General features: G+C 33.6%; 1 protein-coding gene across 3 annotated transcripts in view; it reads left to right on the top strand.

The window, feature by feature from the left end:
• Positions 1–23,630, top strand: part of MROH9 (maestro heat like repeat family member 9) — a 72,706-nt gene that overhangs the window by 43,491 nt on the left and 5,585 nt on the right. For all 3 annotated transcript variants that reach the window (XM_031936869.1, XM_031936870.1, XM_031936868.1), the window contains 7 exons: positions 1,827–1,947; positions 3,172–3,309; positions 8,930–9,106; positions 15,941–16,093; positions 16,839–16,955; positions 18,563–18,665; positions 21,118–21,180. In XM_031936869.1, coding sequence (XP_031792729.1) covers positions 1,827–1,947; positions 3,172–3,309; positions 8,930–9,106; positions 15,941–16,093; positions 16,839–16,955; positions 18,563–18,665; positions 21,118–21,180 — 872 coding nt within the window. The remainder of the gene's footprint in view (positions 1–1,826; positions 1,948–3,171; positions 3,310–8,929; positions 9,107–15,940; positions 16,094–16,838; positions 16,956–18,562; positions 18,666–21,117; positions 21,181–23,630) is intronic.

The following is a 23,630-nucleotide window of genomic DNA, read 5'->3' on the forward strand; positions in this document are numbered from 1 at the left end:
GAGTAAATAGGAAAAATTATTTTTCCTCTTTCTTGGTGATGTCATTAGCTCCCATGAGTTTAACTATCATCTCTATGTAGATGACTCCAGAATCTAGATGTTAATCCAAACTACTTTTCTCCTAAACTTTAGTCCCACATCACCAATTTACTACTAGACATCTCTACCTAGATATCCCATAGACATTTTCAATCCAACATGTCAAAAATGGAATGTATTATTTTCCCCCATATACTTTTGTGTTAGGAATCTCTCCTGAATTAATTAAACCCGGATACCGAGAATGCTTAAGTGAAGGAAAGGAACAACTAATAATCATCTTTTTTATCTTGATATAGCTGAATGGTTCAGTGAGTGCTAGACCTGGCATCAGGGCAAATTCAAATATAGTCTCAAATACATAAGCTCTGTGCACTAGTACAAACCATTGTTTGTCAGTATCCTCATTTCCAAAATCAAGACAGCACCTACTTTTCAGGGTTATTGTTAAACATCAAAAGATATAATATTAATAAAGCATTTAACACAGTGTCAGGCACAAAGTAATAAATCCTTCTTCTAATTTACTATTTCTATCAAGAATTCATCTTTTCAGTATCCCAAGTTTGTAATCCTTCCTTTATTCTTCACTCTTCACTCTCCTCCTACCCTGTATATAAAGTTATTTGCCAGGTCTTCGCTACAAAATCCCTTGCCTCTGTCCTCTGTCCATTCACATTCTAACTTAGGCTCCCATCACTTCTTACCTGGACTATTGAAATAATCTTCTGATTAGTCTCCTCCAATTCATTCTTTCCCTTTGCCAATCCTTCTTCCACATAACTGACATAATTAATACTGCAAAGCATAAATCTGATCATGTGAGCCTTCTGCCTTAATAGACATCTGGGGCAAACATCTGTTAAGTATTAAAAACCTCACATTGATTGCAGGTATCTTTCCAAATTTATTTCACATTATTGCTCTTCAAACTCTCAATACTAACATCAGACTAGTTTGCTTGATCCCCCCATGTGAGGGGAATATGACATTCCAACTTCTATCTGTTAGTTTTCACTAGTTGTTCCCTTCACCCTCATGCTCAAAAGAGCCTTCCTCCCCATTTCTACACTTGGAATTCTGGATATCTTTGAAGGATCACCTCTTACAGAGGCTTTCTCTGGTTCCTACTAGTTATTAGTTTTCCCCTTCCAGTGATTTTTGCATTATTCTGTATATACTTTTAATGTATTCATCTGAGTATGTGTTATTTCTACCTACTAGAATATAAATTCTTGAAGGCAGGAATATTTTAATCTGTGTCACTATATCACCAATTACCATTGTCTCATCTGTTACCATAATAGAGGCTTAAAGCTTGTGAAATGGAGTTAAATAATTCATTTGTATAATCCTTTAGCTTGCAAAGTATTTTATAAAAATTATTTCATTAATTTAATTAAATTCATTAATAAAATTAATTTAAAACTTTAATTCATTAATTACTTAAATTAATTTAGACAAGAATTAGGACTTTTTGGTGCAGGTATTCCCTCTACCAAGGAGATTGAAAGGCATCTTCCCAAAGGGGAAGAAGAGAATCAGTATGATAGTAAATGTGATCAGTCATCCAGACTTCATATAATTCCCAGAAATTCTAGTACAGAGAACTTTCTAGGATTTAAGTTGAGGCTCACAGTCTTTCTTGGACTGGTAATGATTCCCTTTGTTGGTGAGAAAGATGGTGGGGCTGGATGAGGGTGGTCTCATTCTATTGTTTTTGGTCTTTGTGTAAAAGCCATTGAATACCATCTTTCCTAGCAGTAAATCTATATTCTCCTTCACAGAACTCTCAGTGAATATAAGTTCCCACAGTTTCCTGAAACCTTACATTATCTTTACAAGCTCTCTTTGGAAGGCCCCAGGAGGACGGAGGACAGTGTTACTACGGTCATCTTCCTTATTGAGGTACATTTTCCATAGAGGCTGTGGGCATCTTGTTCATGTCTAAATCATAGCTCTAAACCTAGAAGAGTCTTCAGAAACACCTAGTCCAATTCTCATTATTACAGATAAAGAAATGAATGCCAAAGAGATTAAGCAACTTGTTCACCATCACAAAAGTAATTGGTGTCAGAAGTGGGATCTAAATCCAGGTCCTTTAATTCCAAAGCTGGTGGTGTTCCCATTGTTGCAAGCTGTCTACCAAGCCACTATGGCAGATAGATTACAGGACTTGGGGTTGGAATAAATCTTGTTTCAGATACCTATAAGCATAGTTATGAGTAGCCTATGGAATTTCTTCTAGCCTCAGTTTCTTTTTCTGTAAAATTGTGTGTGTGTAGTAGGGAGGCAAGGTTGACCTAGATGAGTGAAGATCTCTTCTAGCTCTAAATCTATGATCTTATGATTCTATATAGATTATTATCAGTGGTTATTGCTGTGGAGGAGACAGTTGACTGGTTAGTATACATTCATTTCTCTTTTCTCTTTTCTTTTGGACAAGAACAGAGCTACAACCTTCCTAGGTCTTTCTTGCATCACCTCCTAACATGTTGCTTAAAGTATGATCTTTTTTCTGGTCATTTCTCCTCCTTACCAGTGAAATTTTTGAGTTAACAGCTATCCATTTTTTTGTTCACATTTGACTATCCATGGAATATAGGCAGAAGCTCATGTTAGATGGAGATAAGCAGTGAATTAAATATCATGAACATTGGTTTTTCACACTCAAAAAAAATTCCTGAAAATATATAGTACATATTTACATATATAAATTATATAAGTAAACAAATCTTCTATGGCAATCCGAATTTCAACAAAAGAATACGACTTTAAAAAGAGAAATTTTTTGTTAGACTGTCTCATTTGAGATTTTGAAAACATGGTACCTATCCATATTTTTAATAGCTAAGTAGTAACAGTAGATAGAGTGCCACGAGTCATGAAGACTCATTTGCTTGAGTTGAAATCTGGCCTTAGAAACTCAGTAGAAATATAACCCTGCACAAGTCACCTATGTCTACTTGCCTCAATTCCTCATTTGCAAACCACTTCAGTATTTTTGCCAAAAAAAAAACAACAACAACAAAAAAAAAAACAAATGGGGTCATTGAGTCAGGCATGACTGAATAACAATAAAAGTTATAACCCTTGCTTTAGCTATATTTTTCTTCTTTTCTTTTATATTAGCTTCTGAATAACTTTTTTAAGGATCCATTCCCAGAAGAGTTTTTGGCACTTTTCAGAACCTGGGTAAATGACCCAAACCCTACAGTTTCCAAGTTGAGTCTCCAAAAGATTGCCACCATGTCATCAGTTATTAATAAGGTTGGTCTATCTGTATATATGTGCACATATAATTATTATTTGCTAACATCAAATTTAAATGCATTATTGCTTTCCTTAGAGTCAATCGATAAAGAAACATTTATTAACATCTCCTATGTAATAAGCAAAGTACTATGAATTATGTTAAGCCCTGGGGATACAGAGAAAGACAAAAAGTCAAATCAAGTCAACAAGACTTTATTAGGGGCTCCATTAAGTGTGGTGCTTAGAACTGAAAACAGTATTTCAATGGTGAGCTAATCAGATAATCTACTATTGCTCAATAGTAATGCCTCATAAAAACTGTCCAGGAACAGCAAAAATATTTTATGTTTTTAAAAGCCTTGTCAAACTAATTTTTTTCAAGTCCAAATCCACTTCATTCAAACTTCTTTTATTATTCTTACTAACACAGTGTATAATTTGTTCCATTTGTTAAAACTGGGAAGGGAATTAGACTAGATTTTACTGCTGTTTCTTTCTAAATACTAAAATTTCTAAATTTATACATATTTTCCATCTATCATCTTACATCTGTCTACACATATTTGTCATCTATCTATACATTTTATCTACAAATCTATCATTTATCCATGTATTTACACATACATATCTAACATCTGTACACATTTCTTTCTCCTGTGTATCTACCATCTATATTTACATATATCTATATATATGCACCTATCTATCATCTATCTATACATATTTATATATGAAATTTTGTGAATGGAGCTCACCATCAAGGAAGTAAGGCTAGAAATACAGCCACCACCGAGAACCCTATTGTTGATGATAAATTGGTCTCAATCCCCCAAGAGAGGTAGATGAAAAATTAGAGTGATAAATGAGAGGCATGGAAGAGAGAGTCAATTGTTTTGGGAAAAAAGTACAAAAATTTACTGAACAAAATAATTCCTTTAAAAATATAATTGGCCAAATGAACAAAAAAAAATTCATTGAAGAAAACACCACTTTTAAAAGTAGCATTAATTAGCCAAATGGAAAAGGTGATACAAAAGTTAACTGAAGAAAAGCATACCTTAAAAACTAGAGTCTGGCAAATAGAAGTTAATGAATTTGTGAGACATCTAGAATCAGTCAAAATAAAAATAATGAAGAATTAGAAGAAAATGTAAAATACTCGAAAACAACTGATCTGGAAAATAGGACCAAGAGAGATAATTTCTGCTGTGAACTTTTATTCTGTTCTTTTTTTTACTCCTTTTATTCCCCTACCTCCTGTAAGCAGGCTATAGTTAATCAAGTATATAATTATGCATATACATATATACATTTATATACATACATACACACACACACACACACACACACATACACAAACATCTTTTCTATCCCTCCCAACTCTTTTGTTCAATTTTGTTCCTTAACTTGCTTTGCTATTTACTTAACTTTTCTCCCATCCATGGATCCCTATCTTGTTTTCTTACCCACACTTTGCTTATCCCTCTGTCCTTTCCTCCTCTATTTTTTATAGATTTTGGAGGATGCTATACACTTTACAGTATACATGTAGTGTTGCTTATTTAACCCATTCCTGATATAAGTGGATTTTAAGAACTATGAGCCCTCCTTTCTCTCTAATGCCTCTGTATTTATTTTCCCTCTGTACCTGATTTGTATAGCATAATTACTATTTTTACCCTTAACTCTTACCCAATCTTTCTTTTGTGCTACCCAGTTGCTAATGTCATTCTTAAATATATAATATACATTTCCATATAAAAACATAAACAATTTATCCATATTAAATTTCTTGAAATTGATCTTTGATATTGGTTCTTATACATAAAATTTTCTTTTTTTATTAGAGCTTTTTATTTTTTAAAACATATATGTAGACAATTCTTTAACATTAACCCTTGCAAAACCTTGTGTTGCAATTTTCCCTCCCTTCTCCCATGCTCTCCCCAGATGGCAAGTAGATGGCAATATATGTTAAACATGGTAGAAATATATTTTAAATCATAGATATATATATACATATATATATACAATTATTGGGCTACACAAAGAAAAAATCAAATCAAAGCAGTAAAAAAGAAGAAAAGAAAAAGAAGAAAATGCAAGCAAGCAACAACAAAAAGAGTGAAAATGCTATTTATGAACCACATTCAGTTCCCACAGTCCTCTCTCTGGGTGTAGATGGCTCTCTTTATCACTGAACAATTGGAATTAGTTTCAATCATCTCATTGTTGAAGAGAGCCACGTCCATCAGAATTGATCTTTTTTGTCTTTATGTATTTAAATTTGAAAAGAATTTAAAAATAAAAAGTCAGACTAAACACAATGTATTGCTATTGTCATTATTTTTATTATTTATAATGTAATATTGATAAATAATCAGTTATTATTATCATTCAATTTCCTTGGACATTAGTTTCTTCAGATGTAAAATCATAAGGCATTGATTTAAAAAACAATCAACTTCAAAACTACATAAACTATTTGAAAAAATAGGTAAAGAAGGGAGTACTACCTAAAAAATTAATTTATAACTCAAAAATGTTTGTTCATACTTAAACCAGGAAGACCCAAAACAGAAAGAAAGAAAATTACAAAGCAATCTTTCTAATGAATATTCATGTAATTTTAAAAAATACTAGCAAAGATATTATAGCAATTTATCACCAGTTTAATATATCTGACCAAATGGGATTTATATATTCAGGAATACGGGGATGGTTCAATATTAGATCCTCTCAACAACAAAACCAACAAAAATAATATTATCTCCATATATTTAGAAAAATCCTTTAAGAAAATATAGCATCATTCCTATTAAATACACATAGAGAGCATAAGACTAAATGGAGTTTTCCTTCATGTGATAAATAGTATCTATCTAAAACAATTGGTAAACATTGTATGCAAGAGGGACAAGCTAGAAGCTTTGCCTGTAACATCAGGAATGAAGCAAGGAAGCCCATTATCAATACTTTGCAGGAGGAGGGAGCTGGCCCAAGTCAAAAACAGTACTACTCAAAGCAGCTAATCCTTCCAGCAATGGGGTTCTGAGTGGTATCCATATTTTTAATCTTGACTTGTTAGTGATGCCCAGTCTCAAATAACTAGATAGATATTATATAGAACTAAATAGATATTATATAGAAAGGCGACAAATGGATGTAGACTGATAGATGGATGATGCAGATAGATGAAAGATGTGTGTAAATAGATAATAGTTATATATAGATGTTAGACAATAGGGATGTGTGTGTGTATGTATATATGTGGGCGTGGGTGGGTGTGTACATATATAAATATATATATATATATATATATATATATATATATATATAAAATAGAAGAAAAAGAAATGAGAGAAATAAGAATAGGCAAGTAAGAAATAAAACTATCACTCTATAAATGTTATAATAGTGTACTTAGAGAATCCTAGAGAATCAACCAAAAAATAAACTACCTGAAATAATTAATTTTAGCAAAGTTGCAGGATATAAAACAAATCCACATAAATCATTAGCATTTTATATATTATCAACAAAACCCAGTCACAAGAGATAGAAAGAGAAATTCCATTTAAAATAATTATAGAAATGTTTTAAGTCTACACATCGAGACAAACCCAGAAATTATATGAACATAATTACAAAATACTTTTCACACAAAGTCAGACCTAATAATTGGAAAACTAGGGTAGGCCATGGGTAGGCCAAACTAACAATATAAAAGTATATATACATACATATGTCTGTGTGCACACACATGTGTGTAGTACATATGTATGTAATACATAAGTAATAAAAGTATGTATGTATTCATATTATAAATTTCTTTACTAAATTAATTTACTTATTCCATGTCATACCAAACTTCAAAAAAAATATTTTATAGAACTAGAAAAAAAATAGCAAAATTTATCTGATTTCTAAAATAGAGAACTGAGTCAAATTTATAAGAATACATACAAGTCATTACCAAATTGACAAATAGTCAAAGGAAATGAACACGAAGTTTTCAGATGAAGAAATCAAAGCCATCTATAGTCATGTAAAAATTCCTCTAAATCCCTATTGATTAGAGAAATGAAAATTAAAAAAGAAACTTTGAAATACCACCACACACCTCTCAGATTGACTAAGATGACAGAAAAGATAATAAATATTAGAGAGGTTTTGGGAAAATTGGAAAAATGCAAAGCAATTTGGAACTATGTCCAAAGAGCTATAAAACACTGTATATATTTTGATCTGACAATATCACTTCCAGATTTGTATCCCAAAGAGATCACAAAAAAAATGGAAAAGGATCCACGTGCACAAAATTGTTTATAGCAATTCTTTTTGTATTGGTTCTGTAAATCAAGGGAATGTCCATTAATTGGGCAATGGCTAAATAAATTGTAGCATATGAATGCAATGGAATATTATTGTTCTATAAGAAATGATAGGCAAATAGATTTCAGAAAAACTTGGAAAAGTTATGAATTGATGCTGAGTGAAGTGGGAAGAACCAGGAGAACATCTTATACAGTAACAAAAACATTATCAACTTTGATAAACTACTCTTCTTATTTATTGATCTAAGACAATTCCAAAATACTCATGATAGAAAATGCTACTCACATTCAGAGAAAGAACTATGACATTTGAATTCAGATTGAAGCATGATATTTTCACTTTTCCGTTATTGTTTTTTTTTTGGTCATGTTTTTCCATTTTATACTGATTCTTTTTTTATATCATGACTTGTGTGGAAATATGTTGAATATGATTATATGTGTATAACCTGTATCAGATTGATTGCCATCTTGGGGAGGGAGGAAGCAGAAAAAAAAAGTAAATCAAAATCTTTAAATGTCAAAAATTAATAAATACATTTAAATAAAAGAAATGTATATTCTCTTCCCAATAAAGGAATAATACTCAGGCAAATATAAAAATACTAGCCTCTGGGACAGAGGGGAATGTATACATGTACACTTTTAAGTTTAAACTGCTCTATTAACACCATCTTGTGGCTAAACAATCAACATGATAAATAGATAAAGAAAATCCTGATTAACATGGATAGTCAATTTTGGAGGTTTGTGTGTATAGCAAAAACTAAACTGTTAGAGCTGACTCCAGCGAAGTTCTGTCACTTTGCAGGCTTATCAGGGAACATATAACACAGTATATTATCTCTAGTGGCCCTGAAGGAAGATCCAGCAAGTGTTTGGATACTACTTTGCTTGAAGTCTTTGCTTCTTACTGGTGTATCCATAGACTTGGAACTGGGAAGACCTGAATTCAAATTCTGCCTCAAACAGTTACCATCTCTGTGACCTTGAGCAGATTACTTAAACCTCCATTTGCCTCAGTTTCCTCAACTGTAAAATAGATATAATTGTAACCTATCTCCCAGAATTTTTATGAAGGTCATATTAGATAATATTTGTAAAAAAAAAAAAAAAAAAAAAAAAAAAAAGCACTTGGTACAATGCCTAATAGCTATTATATAAAATACTTATTCCCTTCATTCCCTTGTTTGCTACCATGACTGTCATTTCTTACTGTTTACTAGTACTTATCACTAGTCTCTTTGTCTTCCAGTGATTTAAAGGAATCTCTTATTTGCTGTGTTTTTTTTATACAGGTATCAAACGTCAGAGACTTAATAGTATGTGTACTGAATTCCTTCCCCTCCAAAGATAAAACTGTTACAATACAGGCGATGAATACCCTCCGAAGGCTTCTCTCTGAGATGGACAAAGTAACATACTCCACTTTGTGTGTCCAAATTGCTTTCAGTTACTTCCCACTCATGGACCATGTGAGTGAGACTCCTACATACAGGGATGAATTAATTACTGGGTAGTTGAGAAAAGAGTGCTATAGTCTAGGAACCATATCATATAATCTTACAGCACTGTATTCCAAAGTCCTTCTAGAGAATGCTTTATCTCAAAAATTTCAGAGCAGTAAAATACATAAGTTTGAATGAAGTAACCCAAACATGGGACAAAACATTCATAGTGCTTTCTCTCCTCAAAGAAACAAAGCAAAATTAATAAGCCAAGCATTCTGTAATTTTATTTTAGAGACATGATAATGTTGACATCTAGAATTGTAAAGATGGAAGACACCTTAGGTATCTTCTGACCCTTTCCACCATTTTATAGATAGAGAAACCAGAATCCATATGTGGTTAAGGAAGTCACTTAAGTCACGTAGCTATTTCATGCTGGAATCCAACTCATCTGACTCTGGAGTCTGTGTTCTTTTTATTATTCAGAGTTGTCTCCCTTTGATAGGGTGCCTGCATTTTGACAACCTCATTTTATGTAATTCTTCAATGAAGGATTTATATGGCATAGAATTTTTAATAAATGGTAGACTCAAATCAAAGCCTTGTAGGTACTAGATGCTTGAAAGAATAATCTAAAGAATTTTTCAGTAAAGCAGAAAAATCTTTTTCAACAGAATAATAACTAAGTCCCGCAGGCAATTGTATCAATAACCAATTGTTCACATATTATTTTGAACCATTTGAGGACTTTTATTTCCTACAGTATATATCCTGTAACAGGCAGATGGGCTAATTTTACTAATGATTATATATTTCATATTGAAAACAGCAAAATCTTTCTTACTTGTATCATGCTCATGTCTTCAACTATTTGCTGTAATTATAAAAACTTACTATAAGATGAAAAAACAGAGAAATGATTATAACAGTGTCCAAATAAGTCCTTCAGGTACATGTCTAGAGACACATATATGGCAGGATAATGCACCCTTAGCTTTGCTTGACTTCAAATAAGGGTAACAATTGACTGCCAAACGTGCAGCAACAATTCCACCTCATAATCAGACTCAGGAATAATCAGGCAGGAAATATTCTTATTCAATGGAATACAACACAGTGTGGAAACTGAGCCAGAAGGATCCCACTCTGAGCTTAAAACAAGTTTTTTCCCAGGTACAAACCTCTATCTTTAACTGTTCAGGACCATATTCCCTCTGAGTAGCTTGGAAAATTTTTCTAGAGTGGTGAATTACTGTCTTAATGATCCATCAAACATGTACAATTCTTCTAAATATATTTCCATATTTGTCATCTTGTACAAGAAAAAACAGATCAAAAGTGGAAAAAAAAGAGAAAGAAAAAAAAAGAAGTGATAATACTATGCTTTGATATACATAGTTCTCTCTCTGGATGTAGATGACACTTTCCCCATCTATAGGAATTTTCTTGAATCACCACACTGTTGAAGAGGCATGTCCATCACAGTTGATCCTTACATAATGTTGTTGTTACTGTGAATAATGTTCTCTTGGTTCTGCTCATCTCACTCAGCATCAGTTCATGTAAGTCCAGGCTTTCCTGAAGTCAGCCTTCTTATCATTTCTTATATAATAATAATATCCCATTGCATTCATATGTCATAACTTATTCGGCCATTCCCAAGCTGAGAGGTATCCATTCAATTTCCAATTCCTTGCCCCTACAAAAAGAGCTGCTACAAACATTTTTGCACATGTGGGTCCTCTTCCCTCTTTTATGATCTCTTTGGGATACAGACTCAGTATGGACACTGCTGGATCAAAGGATATGCAGTTTTATAGCCCTTTGGGCATAGTTACAAACTCCTCTTCAGAATGGTTGAATCATTTCACAACTCCACTAACAATGAATTAGCGTTCCTGTTTTCCCATGTCTCCAACATTTATTATCTTTTCCTGTCATGTTACCTGACTTGAGAGGTGTAAAGTGATACCTCAGAGTTGTCTTAATTTGTATTTCTCTAATCAGTAGTGATTTATAGCATGACTAGAAATGGCTTTAATTCCTTTGCCTGAAAATTATTTATATTCTTTGATCATTTATCAATTGAGGAATGCTTGTAGTATTATTGAGTCAATTCTCTACATATTTTAGAAATTTATCAGAAACTGTAAAAAAAAAAAATTCCCCAGATTTCTGCTTCCCTTCTAATCTTGGCTGCATTGATTTTGTTTGTACAAAAGCTTTTTTAATTTAATGTAATCAAAATTATCCCTTTTGAATTTCATTATGTTCCAGTTCTTCTTTGGCCATAAATTCCTCCCTTCTCCACAGATCTGAGAGATATCCCTTGTTCTCCTGATTTGCTTATAGTATTGCCCTTTATGTCTAAATCATGACCCATTTTGACTTTTATCTTGATATAGGGTGACAGATGTTGATCAATGTCTGGTTTTTTCCATACTATTTTCCAATTTCCAAGCAATTTTTATCAAATAGTGACTTCTTATCTCAGAAGCTGGAGTCTTTGGATTTATCAAACTCTAGATTACTATAGTTATTGACTTGTGTCTTGAAGTAACTTAATGTTTGACTTCTTCAGTTTTCTCAGCTGCAAAATGGGCTGCATAGATTACAGAGTTGTTGTGATACTACTCCATTTTGAATTTTTCCTCCCACCTATCTGACTATTCTTTATCTTCTGTTTTTGGAGAATCACAATCTCTAACCAGAAGTGTCCATCAGGAGTATGTCCTGAATTCTGTTCTATTTTTCCCCTATACTATTTTACTTGGTAATCTCATAAACTCCCATGATTTTATTACCATCTCTGTGCTGATGATTGTCAAATCTACCTTTCCTCCCTCAATCTCTTTGCTGACCTCTAATTTTGGATCTCCAACTACCATTCAGACATCTCAACCTGTAGTTGAGTATTCCTAGTAGACTTTTCTTTAACTCATTATGTTCAAAACAGAACCCATTTTTCTCTCTAAACCTTCTCTCCACTTCTATCTTTGCTATTACTATAGAGAACAACACCATCCTCCCAGTCTTTCAGGTTTATGATTTAGGAGTCATAGTAGACTTCTATCTCTCACCTCCCACATCCAAGCAATTGTCAAGACCTGTTCATTTCACCTTTGGAACATCTGTTGAATATATCACATTCTTTCCTCTGATACTGCCACAACTCTAAATATATGTCCACATCACTTCACATCTGAATTATTATAATATCCTGCTAGTACATCACGTACCTCATGTCTCTCTCCAATGTAAACCACCCTCCATTCAGCTATCAGAATAATTTTCCTAAAATATAAATTCAATCATGTCACTCATTAAATACTTGTGGTTTCCTATTGCCTCTAAGAATAAATACAAAACTCTCTTTGGTATTCAAAGCCCTTTATACCCTAGCCCCCTTTTCCAAGTTTCTTATATCCTATCATGCATTCTTATATCCAATATGCATTCTTCAATTCAGTAACACTGGTCTTCTCTGGATGTTCCATGAATAAAACCCTTTGCCTCTTGGTTCAAGGCATTCTCTATGTCTCTCCCCCAGGCTTGGAAGGCTCTTCCTTCTCTTGAGTTTCACTACTGACTTCCATAGCGTCCTTTTAAGTCCCACTAAAATCTTTCCTTCTATAGGAAGTCCTTCCTAACTAACCCCTCTTATTTTCAGTGCCTTCCCTATATGAATTATTTCCTATTGCTTTATATAGATATAGATATAGACTTGTTTGCCTGTTGTCTGCCCCATTAGATTCTGAGCTCCTTGAGCACACGAACTATCTTTTACTTCTTTTTATATCCTCAGCACTTAGCACAGTGCCTGAAATTTAAAAAATGCTTCTTGATTGATTGATTAATTGTGAGAATACTCCCTACATTGTATGATTTGGAGAGAATAAAATGAGATTATATTTGAAAAGCACTTCATGAGTTTTGAAGCACTATATATAGCTCTTAGTATATGTCTGCATGTAAGAACATAATCTTTTATACAGAGTCCCACCTTTCCAAAGTTTTTGATTTTAGAAGGTTCACAGAATCTAGGTGACCAAGATGAAATGAGACCACAGAGAAAAAATGGGTGAAGGAGGAATTCTATGGTACCAAAGTCATCTCTAAGGGCAGTAATCTTGCATAGTGGTAGAACATGTATTGAGAGAAAAAAGTGACAGAAGACATGATCAGATGGCCCAAAATGTTGGGGTTGGTAAAACTATGAGAATCCAGTCAATAGTACTTCTCCTTATACTTCTCTGGAATGCTGCCTAAAAAAATTTAGAATTTTCCTTTTCCGAGGAAATTTCACCTTTTTTCATATTATTCCACTTTCCATTTCTTTTCCCACCAAAGGGAATAGAAGAGTGTAAATCTGCTCCCCCAGACATTATGGTTTGGAGGCAGAATCCTATTCATTTACATGTTTATTTCTATTTCTATGTTATTTGAAACTACTTTGCAAGTATTTGGCAATTTTTTATGAGTTCTGTCCAAGCTTATATAAACTTTCATAAGGGGAGGGAGGTGGAATGACTTATTCCAGAGGCAATAATTTTCCTGCCTAGAACTTGAGCCGAGCAGACTCTTAGGGTACAGAAACAAACCAGAGAATTTAGGAATACTGTTCTTTGAAATATCAATAGCTGTCAGATTACTTGGGAACCCAGAGAGAAATTTAGCGAGGAAATGAACCTGTAATAGTGAAAAGTGGAAATTGGTGAGTTTGTCCACAGCATTGATTCAAAGGTCCTACCTGGCAATACAAATGTATCCATGAAAGCAGCCCATATAACACTTTAATGTTTGCATGGTGTTTTACATAGACAGTTCAGATGTTCCAGTTGTGCCCCATTCTTTATAACCCTATTTTGGGGTTTTTTTGGCAAAAATACTAGAAGGCGTTGACATTTCTTTCTCCAGCTCATTTTACAAATTGAAGCTAACAGAATTAAGCGACTTGACCAGAGTCACATAGCTAGTAAGTGCCTGAAGCCAGTTTTGAATTCAGGAAAATGAGTCCTCATTTGGGTCCATTGTGACACCAAATTGCCCCATTACATAGATTATTTTAAATACAGCTGGCAATCCTAAACAGACAAGCCACTTTTATTAAAGAAGCAGGGTATCCTAAAGGAGAGAAAAGAGGGAAAATGTATCAGGAAATGTGTCAAATCATTAACATCATCTAAATTACAATCTTCTTTCAGACTCTGTGATAACCTTAATCCTTAATACTGAACCTAATAGATTTGGGATTAGCAGTCTCCCCACTCCCACTACCCCTACAAAAATACTAACCCTGCTTCTAGACCAGTCCTCAAAGCCATTATCAAGGGGAGCAGTAACTGTGGAGTAGAGTCCAATTTCCTTATCACCATTAGCAACAACTGACAACAAATAAGCATAAGAGCCCTGGGCATTGGAGTACTCTCCAGACTACTGGTTCTGTCTCAGCCTAGTGCTCCCAAACATCTCCACCAAATGCCACACATAAGCAAGTCATGCTAGTTGAATCAACAAGGCACATTACAGGACAAACAACCCACAGCTTGTGGTAGGCAAGCCAATACATCAGACAACCACTTTTCCCTCTGACTTTGATGGCTACAGCCCAGCACCTTGAACTAAAGAGCTCTGGAAATAGATACTAAATAATGACATGAAAAAAAAGCCATTAATATCTACTTTGTCACAGCACGATAAGTATCATAGTATTTTTCTATCTGTTTTGCATTTGAAACCTTCCATTTTTGTTGTTTTCCCCATCAAACATGAGCTCCTTGAGAGGTGGGCTTCTCTGGATTTTCTATTTGTATCCTCAGAGGTTAGGCCCTTACTTTGCACATAGTAAGATTTAATAATTCATTTATTCATTCATGTAGACATTCATGAATGTCTACACCTTAAAGGGGAGAATGATTTCAGAAAGCTTTAGCTTTAAAAATGAAGGCTTTAGAATAAGTTGAACCTCAATATCCCTTCTAATTGTAAATCTACCATCTTATGAATGGTATATATATTTTCAGAGATAATCTTTGCATAATTGCATTTTTTAAGTTTCAAGGAAAACTTGAAATGGGAGGCAAGTGTTTCTGAAAATGAATCTGATCTAAAAACAAAAGACATCAATAAAATTTTTTAAAAAGTAAATCATATCATGTTGAGAGACACCATGTCATAGTGGAAAGATTGCTAGTTATGGAATCATCATACCTGGATTCAAAGCTCTCGAATGTAGGTGATGGACAAATTACATAATACCGCAAAGTCACACTTATCTATAAATTGAAGATAATATTTATACTACCTCAAAAAAAGTTAGTATAAATTCTTTTCCAAACAATTTGGAAAAAGTATTACAAAAAGTTGTCAAAAGGTACTCAGCAAACCTTAAAGCATCCTAAAATTGCAAGTAGCTGTTCTTTTACATGCAAAAGGAAAGTGCTAAATGTGTCATAAGTGGTTCTATAACTTGGGGTTCTATAAATTTTGTAAAAAAAAATCACAACTGCAATCTCATAAAATTGGCTTCCTTTACAATCTTATATATTTAATTTACTCATTTAATAATATAACACTGAGTAAACAGACAGTATCAAAACAGTCCAAGCCACACTAAAAGGTTAAGAATCCCTTCTTAAGGGTTTGAATTTGTCTTAAGTTGAGTTGCTAGGATGATTACACTAATATGAAAAAATATAACAACTAAAAAGGTTTAGAACCTCAGAATTAAGGCAATATAAAGAAAATTCATTTATAAAGCAAGTTGTTGGCACCCTGGTCTATCTGCTTTGCAATCTGGATTTTTAAGCCATCCTGACAGAATTTTCCAAGTTCAATCTTTTTCTTTGTGCTTCACAGGCCATGCCGAGCATTCGAGCAATGGCTATTAGACATTTTGGCGAATTACTGAAGGAAATGAATCAATATACTTGGATGCTAAAGCCTATTGTTCTCAAAGCCTTGGTGCCTTTGATCTTGTTCTTGGAAGATGCAGAGATCAATGTAGTTAAAGTAAGTCCATCTATCCATGATGTTTCCCGGGCATTGGAAATCTGGAGTCTTTGTGGGAACCACCTTGCTTACAAAACCTTTTCCCTGGCTCCCTGGCTGGAAAGAGTGCCATGTAGATGAATTAAAAGTCCTATCCATGTTCTCCTAGCTAAGCTTTCACTACTAGGCAGCTGACTGACTAACAGTTCATAAAAGCTAACACAATGATGCAGAAATGATTATAAGAACTCTTTTCTTTTTTGAAAGTAATTTCCCAATCTCTCCCAAGCTACAAATATAGTAACCACTCACAAGCTTAACATGGGTGCTTTGACCTGCTCTCTTTCCAATCTGGGCAATTTAGCCCTTTTTTAGACAATTTGGTGCTCATGTACCCTTATAACCCTTCCTGCTCCTGGGGTTCACTGTTTTGATGCTGATTTTAATTGTGGACAATAATTTAGCTTAGCACATTATAACTGATCACTCCTGAACTACAGAGATCTGCCAACTTCAGTTTCCTGGTTAGCAGGAATTAACCTACATAAAGAATTCTAAAAACACTGGAGGCTCCCAATGAGTACTTTTTGAGTATTTAAAGTATTAAAATACTAATGAGCATTTAAAGAGAGAACTCTCCCAAAAGTTAAAACCTGATGATTTTATTAAAGGATCAACAAGATGATGAGGGAGAGGGATGCAGTTATATGAAGATTATGTATACTCAAAGGAATATTTCACTGGCTTTTCCTTCTCTGACTCATAGGCATGTAAATATACATTAAACATCTGTGCTCCATATTTTAAGTGGTCATCTTTACCTGTTCTCCAAGACGAATATTACAATTTTGAGGTAGTTGTGCTCAGCATCTGCAACTCCCTTGTAAGTTACTCTTTGGGTTTAAACTGGCATGGGAACATTAGACTAAATTTTCAGATTTGACTGGGAGTTGGAAGGGAAGGCAAATCTTTGGGAAGGAAAGTATAAAATATTGGTAACTACAGTCAAGATTTTTAAGAGAAATTCTAGTACATCTCTCCTTACCTTTGCTCTACCAGCATGCAATTTGCTTACCCCATCTATAAATTTCCTGTTTGGGGTTTTGGCTGGAGAATAGGACAAGGTAAGACTTTTTATTAGTGCTAATGCAGGGAAGCACAGCAATCACCAATTTAAAGAGCTCAAAATCCCTTGAAGAGAGAATAAGGGAAAGAGATAGTGAAGATAGTGGAAGAAAAGGTTTTGATTGAAGAAAACTGAATGGTAGATTTTCAAAATTGCAACGCAGAAGTTGAGTCAACCAGTGAAGACTGATAATGTCTAATGGAAGTAGAATAAAGTTCATATTTGGAAAAACCCATTGTTTTCAGACAGTTCCCTTGTTTCTATATTTTATGCTTAGTAAACTGGATGGAGTGTTGACCTAAAGACAGAGAAATTTCCAATTTAAATTCAATCTCAGATACTTATTAACCCTGAAATCTAAGATTACTCTAATAATCTTGAAATCATTAAATCTCTATCAACCTGTTTCTTCACATGAAAAATGGAAGTGATAGTATTAGGACCTACATTACAGGGCAGTAAGGAGTATCAAAAAGAAATAAACATAAAACAGATGGTAGTTTCTATTATTATTATGTCATAATAATAATCATTCAAATACTGCTTTGTAGTTTCCAAATACTTTTCTTACACTATTTCATTTGCTCCTGTGTGGGACAGTATCATCCATGAAAACAATCAGAGACTCTCAGAGTAAGAAAAAGCAAAAAGGGGCTTATTATGGTCTCATGAGAATAGGCATCTGCCATCTGCCATGGTGTTTATTAGTAAAGGAGTGCCAGGCATAAATTAGAAACACAAGATTAAATACTCTGAACATAGAAACCCCCAAAGCCACTCCCCACTGACCTTTTCTCTCATTGTTTGGGGAGTCCAGGTTTATATTCTAATGGGGAAATCTAACCCAGAAACAAAAGAATGGTAGTAGTTTTGAAACAAATGTTCCAAAAAAAAGTCATTAAACTCTTAATTTTCCCTAGAGAACTGATTTACAAGCAGATATACTTCAAACTCATCATCATCACCTTTAAAATAAGTACTTAAATGCTAATTAAGAGAAAGTGGAAAATAGGAAGGGACAACACCTGCAACTTTTTTTTTAGCTGTTGCTCTATTTGTTATTATAAAGTCTCAAGTCATAATTAAAAGTATAGTTTATACTTCATTCCCATTAGATCATCTTCACTCAGTTAATTCCACACACTTCTCACAATAGTCCTTTGTATTATTTCCACTTAAGGAAATTCAAAGAGAATGTTAATGATAAGGAACATATAGACCATAAGTGAAGTGGGAGTTGAACATTAATTTCAAATCCAGTATTCTTAGACATGAAGATTTTATTTAAAAGCTACTTGAGGGAGAAAAGAAGCGAGATTTTTTCCCCCCTGTATTTGATTGTTTTTTTCTCTTTTTCTTTCTAGTTCAACAATTATGGAAACTATATTACAGAGATTATTTGTTCAGCCTTAGTATATTTAAAGAATTCTAGGGCTTACCTAAGGAAAGGAGCAGTCATTTTAGTAGGTAAAAAACAAAAAATAACCCAAGAAGTTAATCTTCATTTCCCATGCTCTTTATTTCTTTAAAAACAGGGCACCAAAAGGTATGAAAAATTATTTGGGAGGGATATGTTTTGGACTTTTTCATGTATCTCCTTTCTAATCAAAAGTTCTTGGCTTCTGAAATGGTGCAGTATTCTTGTTCTCCTATCTCTTTAATTACTTCTTTTTTTCTGTCTGATATCTCCTCATTTATTGAAGTCTTAAGTATTCAGCAAGTTTCTGTTTGCTGTGATATGGCTAAAATGCAGGATTGAAAGTCAGCAGGCCTGGATTAAAATTCCAGTTCTGCCACTTGAATCTCTATACTGCTATTCTGGCAACTTCCCTGAGGTTAAGTCCCATCTATAAAGATGAAGGCATAGGAAAATTACCTCTAAAATATCTTCCAAGTCTAAATTTACCATCCTATGATCTTCTTTCTACCCTCTTTTGGCAATCTCATTTCCACCCATGGTTTCAGTGGTTATTTCTAATTAAAAGAAAGGAAGGAAACACCATAGAGCAATCTTGATTTGGACTATGCTGGGTTCAGGATGTCTATGGAACATCAAAATGTAAGTGTTTCAGTCATATTCCTCTAGAGCAGTGGTCCTCAAAGTGTAGTCCAAAGAATTTTTAGGGTCTCTGAAACCCTTTCAGAGGGTCTACAAATTCAAAATTATTTTTTATTTCCAATATAGTAAATAGCTATAAATATAACCCATGTGAACAAAAACTCTTTGAACAGATCCTCTATAGTTTTTTAACAACATGAAGACATTGAGAACAAAGGTTTGAGAACCACTGCTCTAGAGAGACTCTTCTACCACCATCTATCCCTATCCTGAGAAACTTTCACTTGATTCAATATTCCCTGCTAATTATTATATTCTATCTTTGCCTTTTATGCTTATAAATTCCTTTAAAAAACTATTTACTTATCTCTTCTTTCATTCTCTTTCCTCTATAGCCTGACTTCTCTCAAAAGCTATTAATGATCTCTTTATTTCCCAGTGTTTTGTTAATTCTCTTTCTTCTTGGCCCTCTGTAGATTTTGATTCTGTTAATCACCCTCTTCTTGAGTATCTCTCTCTAAGTTTTTGGGATATCACTTTTTCATGGTTCTCCTTCTCTGTCTGCTTTACTTTATCTTCATTTAGAAATTAAACCAAACTCACATTTTAGATGTAATCTTCTGTCTTTGTCTCTTTCCCCTCCTCCCTCCCCCCTCTCTCTTTGTGGCTCTCTTCTCTCTGTTTCTCTGTCTCTCTCTTTGTGTCTCTGTCTCTGTCTCTGTCTCTCTCTCTCTCTCTCTCTCTCTCTCTCTCTCTCCCTTTCTTTCCCCCTCTCTCCCTCTGTTCCTCCCTTTCTCCCTTTCAAATCCAGTCTGCTGAACATCTTAAACTAGACATATCCAAAGTGAATTCATTATTCTATTCTTACAAATGCTGTCCTCTTCCAAAATCCCATATTATTGTTAAGAACATTATTATCTTCACAAAGCTCCTTAAGCTCACACTTTAGATGTTATCATCACTTTCACCATTCACAAAGCTAGTTGGCTGACAAGGCCTACTGATTTTACTTTTGTAATATCTCTCAAGTACATCACTTCTCTCCTCTCCTATGACCCTGGTATAGAGCCTTATCTTTTCATACCTTGATTACTACAATAGACAGGCTGGTCTGCTTGTGACCTAATCTCTCCCCACTCTAGTTCAGTCTCCAGTCACACCTGATTTTCCTAAAGCTCAAGTCCAACCATGTTTCCTTTCCCCCATTACCTCTAAGATAAATAAAATCTGTCTGGTATTCAAAGCCAATAAATGAATCCTTCCTCCCATCTACCTTTCTATTCTTGCACTTCACTCTCCTCCACATGCTCTTTGCTCCCCAACACTGTCCCCCATGCTTTTCCCCTAACAAGACACTATCTCTCAAATCTGAAATTTTCATGGGCTATCCCTTACACAAGCAATTCTCTTCTTCCTAATCTCTGCCTCCGGCCTTTCCTGACTTCCTTTGTTGCTAGTTAAGTTGCAACTTCTATTGGAATCTTTTCTCGAAACCACTTTAATTCTAGTGCCTTCTTTCCATCAATTATTTTTATTATGTGTGTGTGTGTGTGTGTGTGTGTGTATGTGTATATATATATAGTGCTTGCATACATGTGTGTATCTTGTATGTACATAGTCATTTGCTTTTTATCTCTCCTCTTAGATTGTGAGACCCTTAAGGACAGGAAATGTCTTTTGTTTTTCTTTGTATCCCCAAGTGTTTAGCTTAGTGCCTGATTAATAGTATGCTCTTAATAAATGATTGATTAGAGGTACTTGGTCTTAGAAGTACTTAACTTGAAAGTTAAAGCTAAGACAATTAGTATAGGAGAAGCAATCATGTTTTAAGTAATAATTTTTTATTTTTACTTTTTTTAGGATATCTGGCAAAATTGGGAACTCATTTACTTTTCCAGGATGAAATTGACATCATGCTTAAGGGTAAGATATGATTTCATACTAATTGGTATATTTCTGTATGTATTTAAACTCATTTCCTATATTTCCTTTTTAAAAATTTTCAATCAGAAAAAAAAAACTATCTTCTCTCTCTACCACTCCAACTCTCAATCCATATTAAAGAGGAAAGAAAAAGAAAATATTATAATCTCCTTATTATAAACATCTATAGTCAAGCAAAACAAATGTTCACATTAGTCATTTCCAATATCCATTATTATGTATATATGTATGTATGCATGTATATATGCTTATCTCATTTTCTACTGAGTCCCTTCACCTTTCTACTCAGAGGTAGGTAACATGTTTCATCATTAGTCCCCTGGAATCACGATTGATTATTATATTCTTCAGAATTACTAATTCTTTCAAAGTTGTTTGTCTTCACCATATTATTCTCATGTATAAATTATTTTCCTGAACTTGCTTATTTCTCTCTGCACCAGTTCTCTTAAAGTCTTTCCAGTTTTTTGAAAACATTCCCTTCATCATTTCCTATAGCACAATAATAGTCCACCAGATTTGTTTACTATAACTCATATATCCATTCCCCAAATTTTGAGGAATGTCCCCCTCAGAGCCATATCCTTTTCCACCTCCAAAAAGAGCCAAAGATATTTTTGTACATCCCTGCTTTAAATCTTTTTTGCTTAGGAATCATTCCTCTTGATTATATGAGATAAATTTTTTGATCTTCCTTTCTCTTACCCTTTAGTGAATTCTTTTCCCCTTTTCTTTCTATTCTTCTCTTCAGGGGACTTTGCTTTCTGGCTCATAAATACATGCATATCTACCATCACATCCCAGTGTGTAGTACTGTTTCTGGCAAACAGTAAGCACCTAATAAGTGTTTATTGATTGGGTTCTAAAAGCAACTAATAGGCAATGTCTTTCTTTTGCTGAAATCATTTGTTTTACATAATTTGGAATTGAGTTCCCAAGATTTTGACTTCTATTTGAAAATTCTTCATTGTATTTTGCCAAACTTTGTCTTGATAATTACCCTTAGATATTCAAGTGGATTTAAATTAGGTCATTTCCCCAGGCCATTGCATCATGTTTATCTCTATAACCTGGATAGATTCCTTCATCTTTTGTGATGAGGTTCTGATGCAATATTTCAAACTCTATTTGAAAGTTTCTGTTACTCTGTAATTTCTACTTCCGGATCAACATATTTATCAAGTTCATCGTTCCCCTCAATAAGGACAAGACTTCCAGGCTCATAGGAGTTAAAAAATATAAAACATTTTTTGGTGAAAATTCTATAGTCTGACAAAAATGTCCAGATCTTACTTATAATTATTCACTTTTTAAAGTATCATTGAATAAAATAAGTGAATTTTATCATTAAAATTTTTCTTTTTGCTATTCTTCATTACTCTAGTTTTGTTCACACTTGAGAATTTTTTGTCAATGGCCTTGAAATATTCTTTCAACTTCAAAAAACCACACTGCACAGGAATCATTTACCCTTTTAGCTTTTCTAGCAAGGTCCCTTTGAAGGTCTCTGAAGCTTGTTTTGTGATGATTAATTATGCTATTTGGAAACAATAGGTATATTTTTCTCAGAATTGGGGTTTTTTTTTTGTTTGTTTGTTTTTAATTATACTCTCCTTTGTACTTCAAGGCAACTGGTACAGTTGTGGGCTTAAATGATTCTTGAAATGCTTTCCTTCCCCCTTCCTAATATGACTACATTCTGTCTAATAGTCATGAAAGTGTGCTTAATAAGGACTCCAAGTTTTGCTTTGGCTTTACAATGATATCCATTCATATATATATATATATTTCAAAAGTGTTACTGTGAATACCAAATGGTTGTAGAAAGGTCAAGAAGAATGAGGAGATAAAAAGGACCATCAGATTTGTCACTTAGATTAACAGAATGTAGAAGAAAGGTGAAAAGTTATATCAGTCAAAATACCAAATGCTTACTTCATAAAATCAGGCAAAAGTTATAACAAAATTCATCTGGGGAAACAAAACATCAAGAATATCAAGAAACAAAACATCAAGGAAATTAATAACAATTTTTGTAGGAAGGGAATATAATAGTACTGGATATCAAAGTATACTAAAAAAAACCGTAATCAATGAAATCAAATTGGCATTGAGTGAGAAAGGAGTGAATCAGCAGAATTTATTAGATTCATACTTACAAAGAATTTAATAAATCCAAAGATCCTAACCATGGAGGTGAACCTCACTATTTCACAAACACTGTGGGGAAATTTTTTACCAAGATAAGCTTCAAATGAGTATATGATTTAAACATAAAGGGTGATATAATAAAAAAAAAATAGAGGAATATTGAAGATGTCTGCTCTCTGGATGGGAAAAGCATTCGTTGCCATATAAAACAGCAACAAAAAAGAGGTTAATAGCAACAAAAATGGACAATCTTAATTACATACAATTAAAAGAGTTTG

This window comes from Sarcophilus harrisii, chromosome 4 (assembly GCF_902635505.1).
Source record: "Sarcophilus harrisii chromosome 4, mSarHar1.11, whole genome shotgun sequence".
In the NCBI taxonomy this organism is placed as follows: Eukaryota; Metazoa; Chordata; class Mammalia; order Dasyuromorphia; family Dasyuridae; genus Sarcophilus; species Sarcophilus harrisii.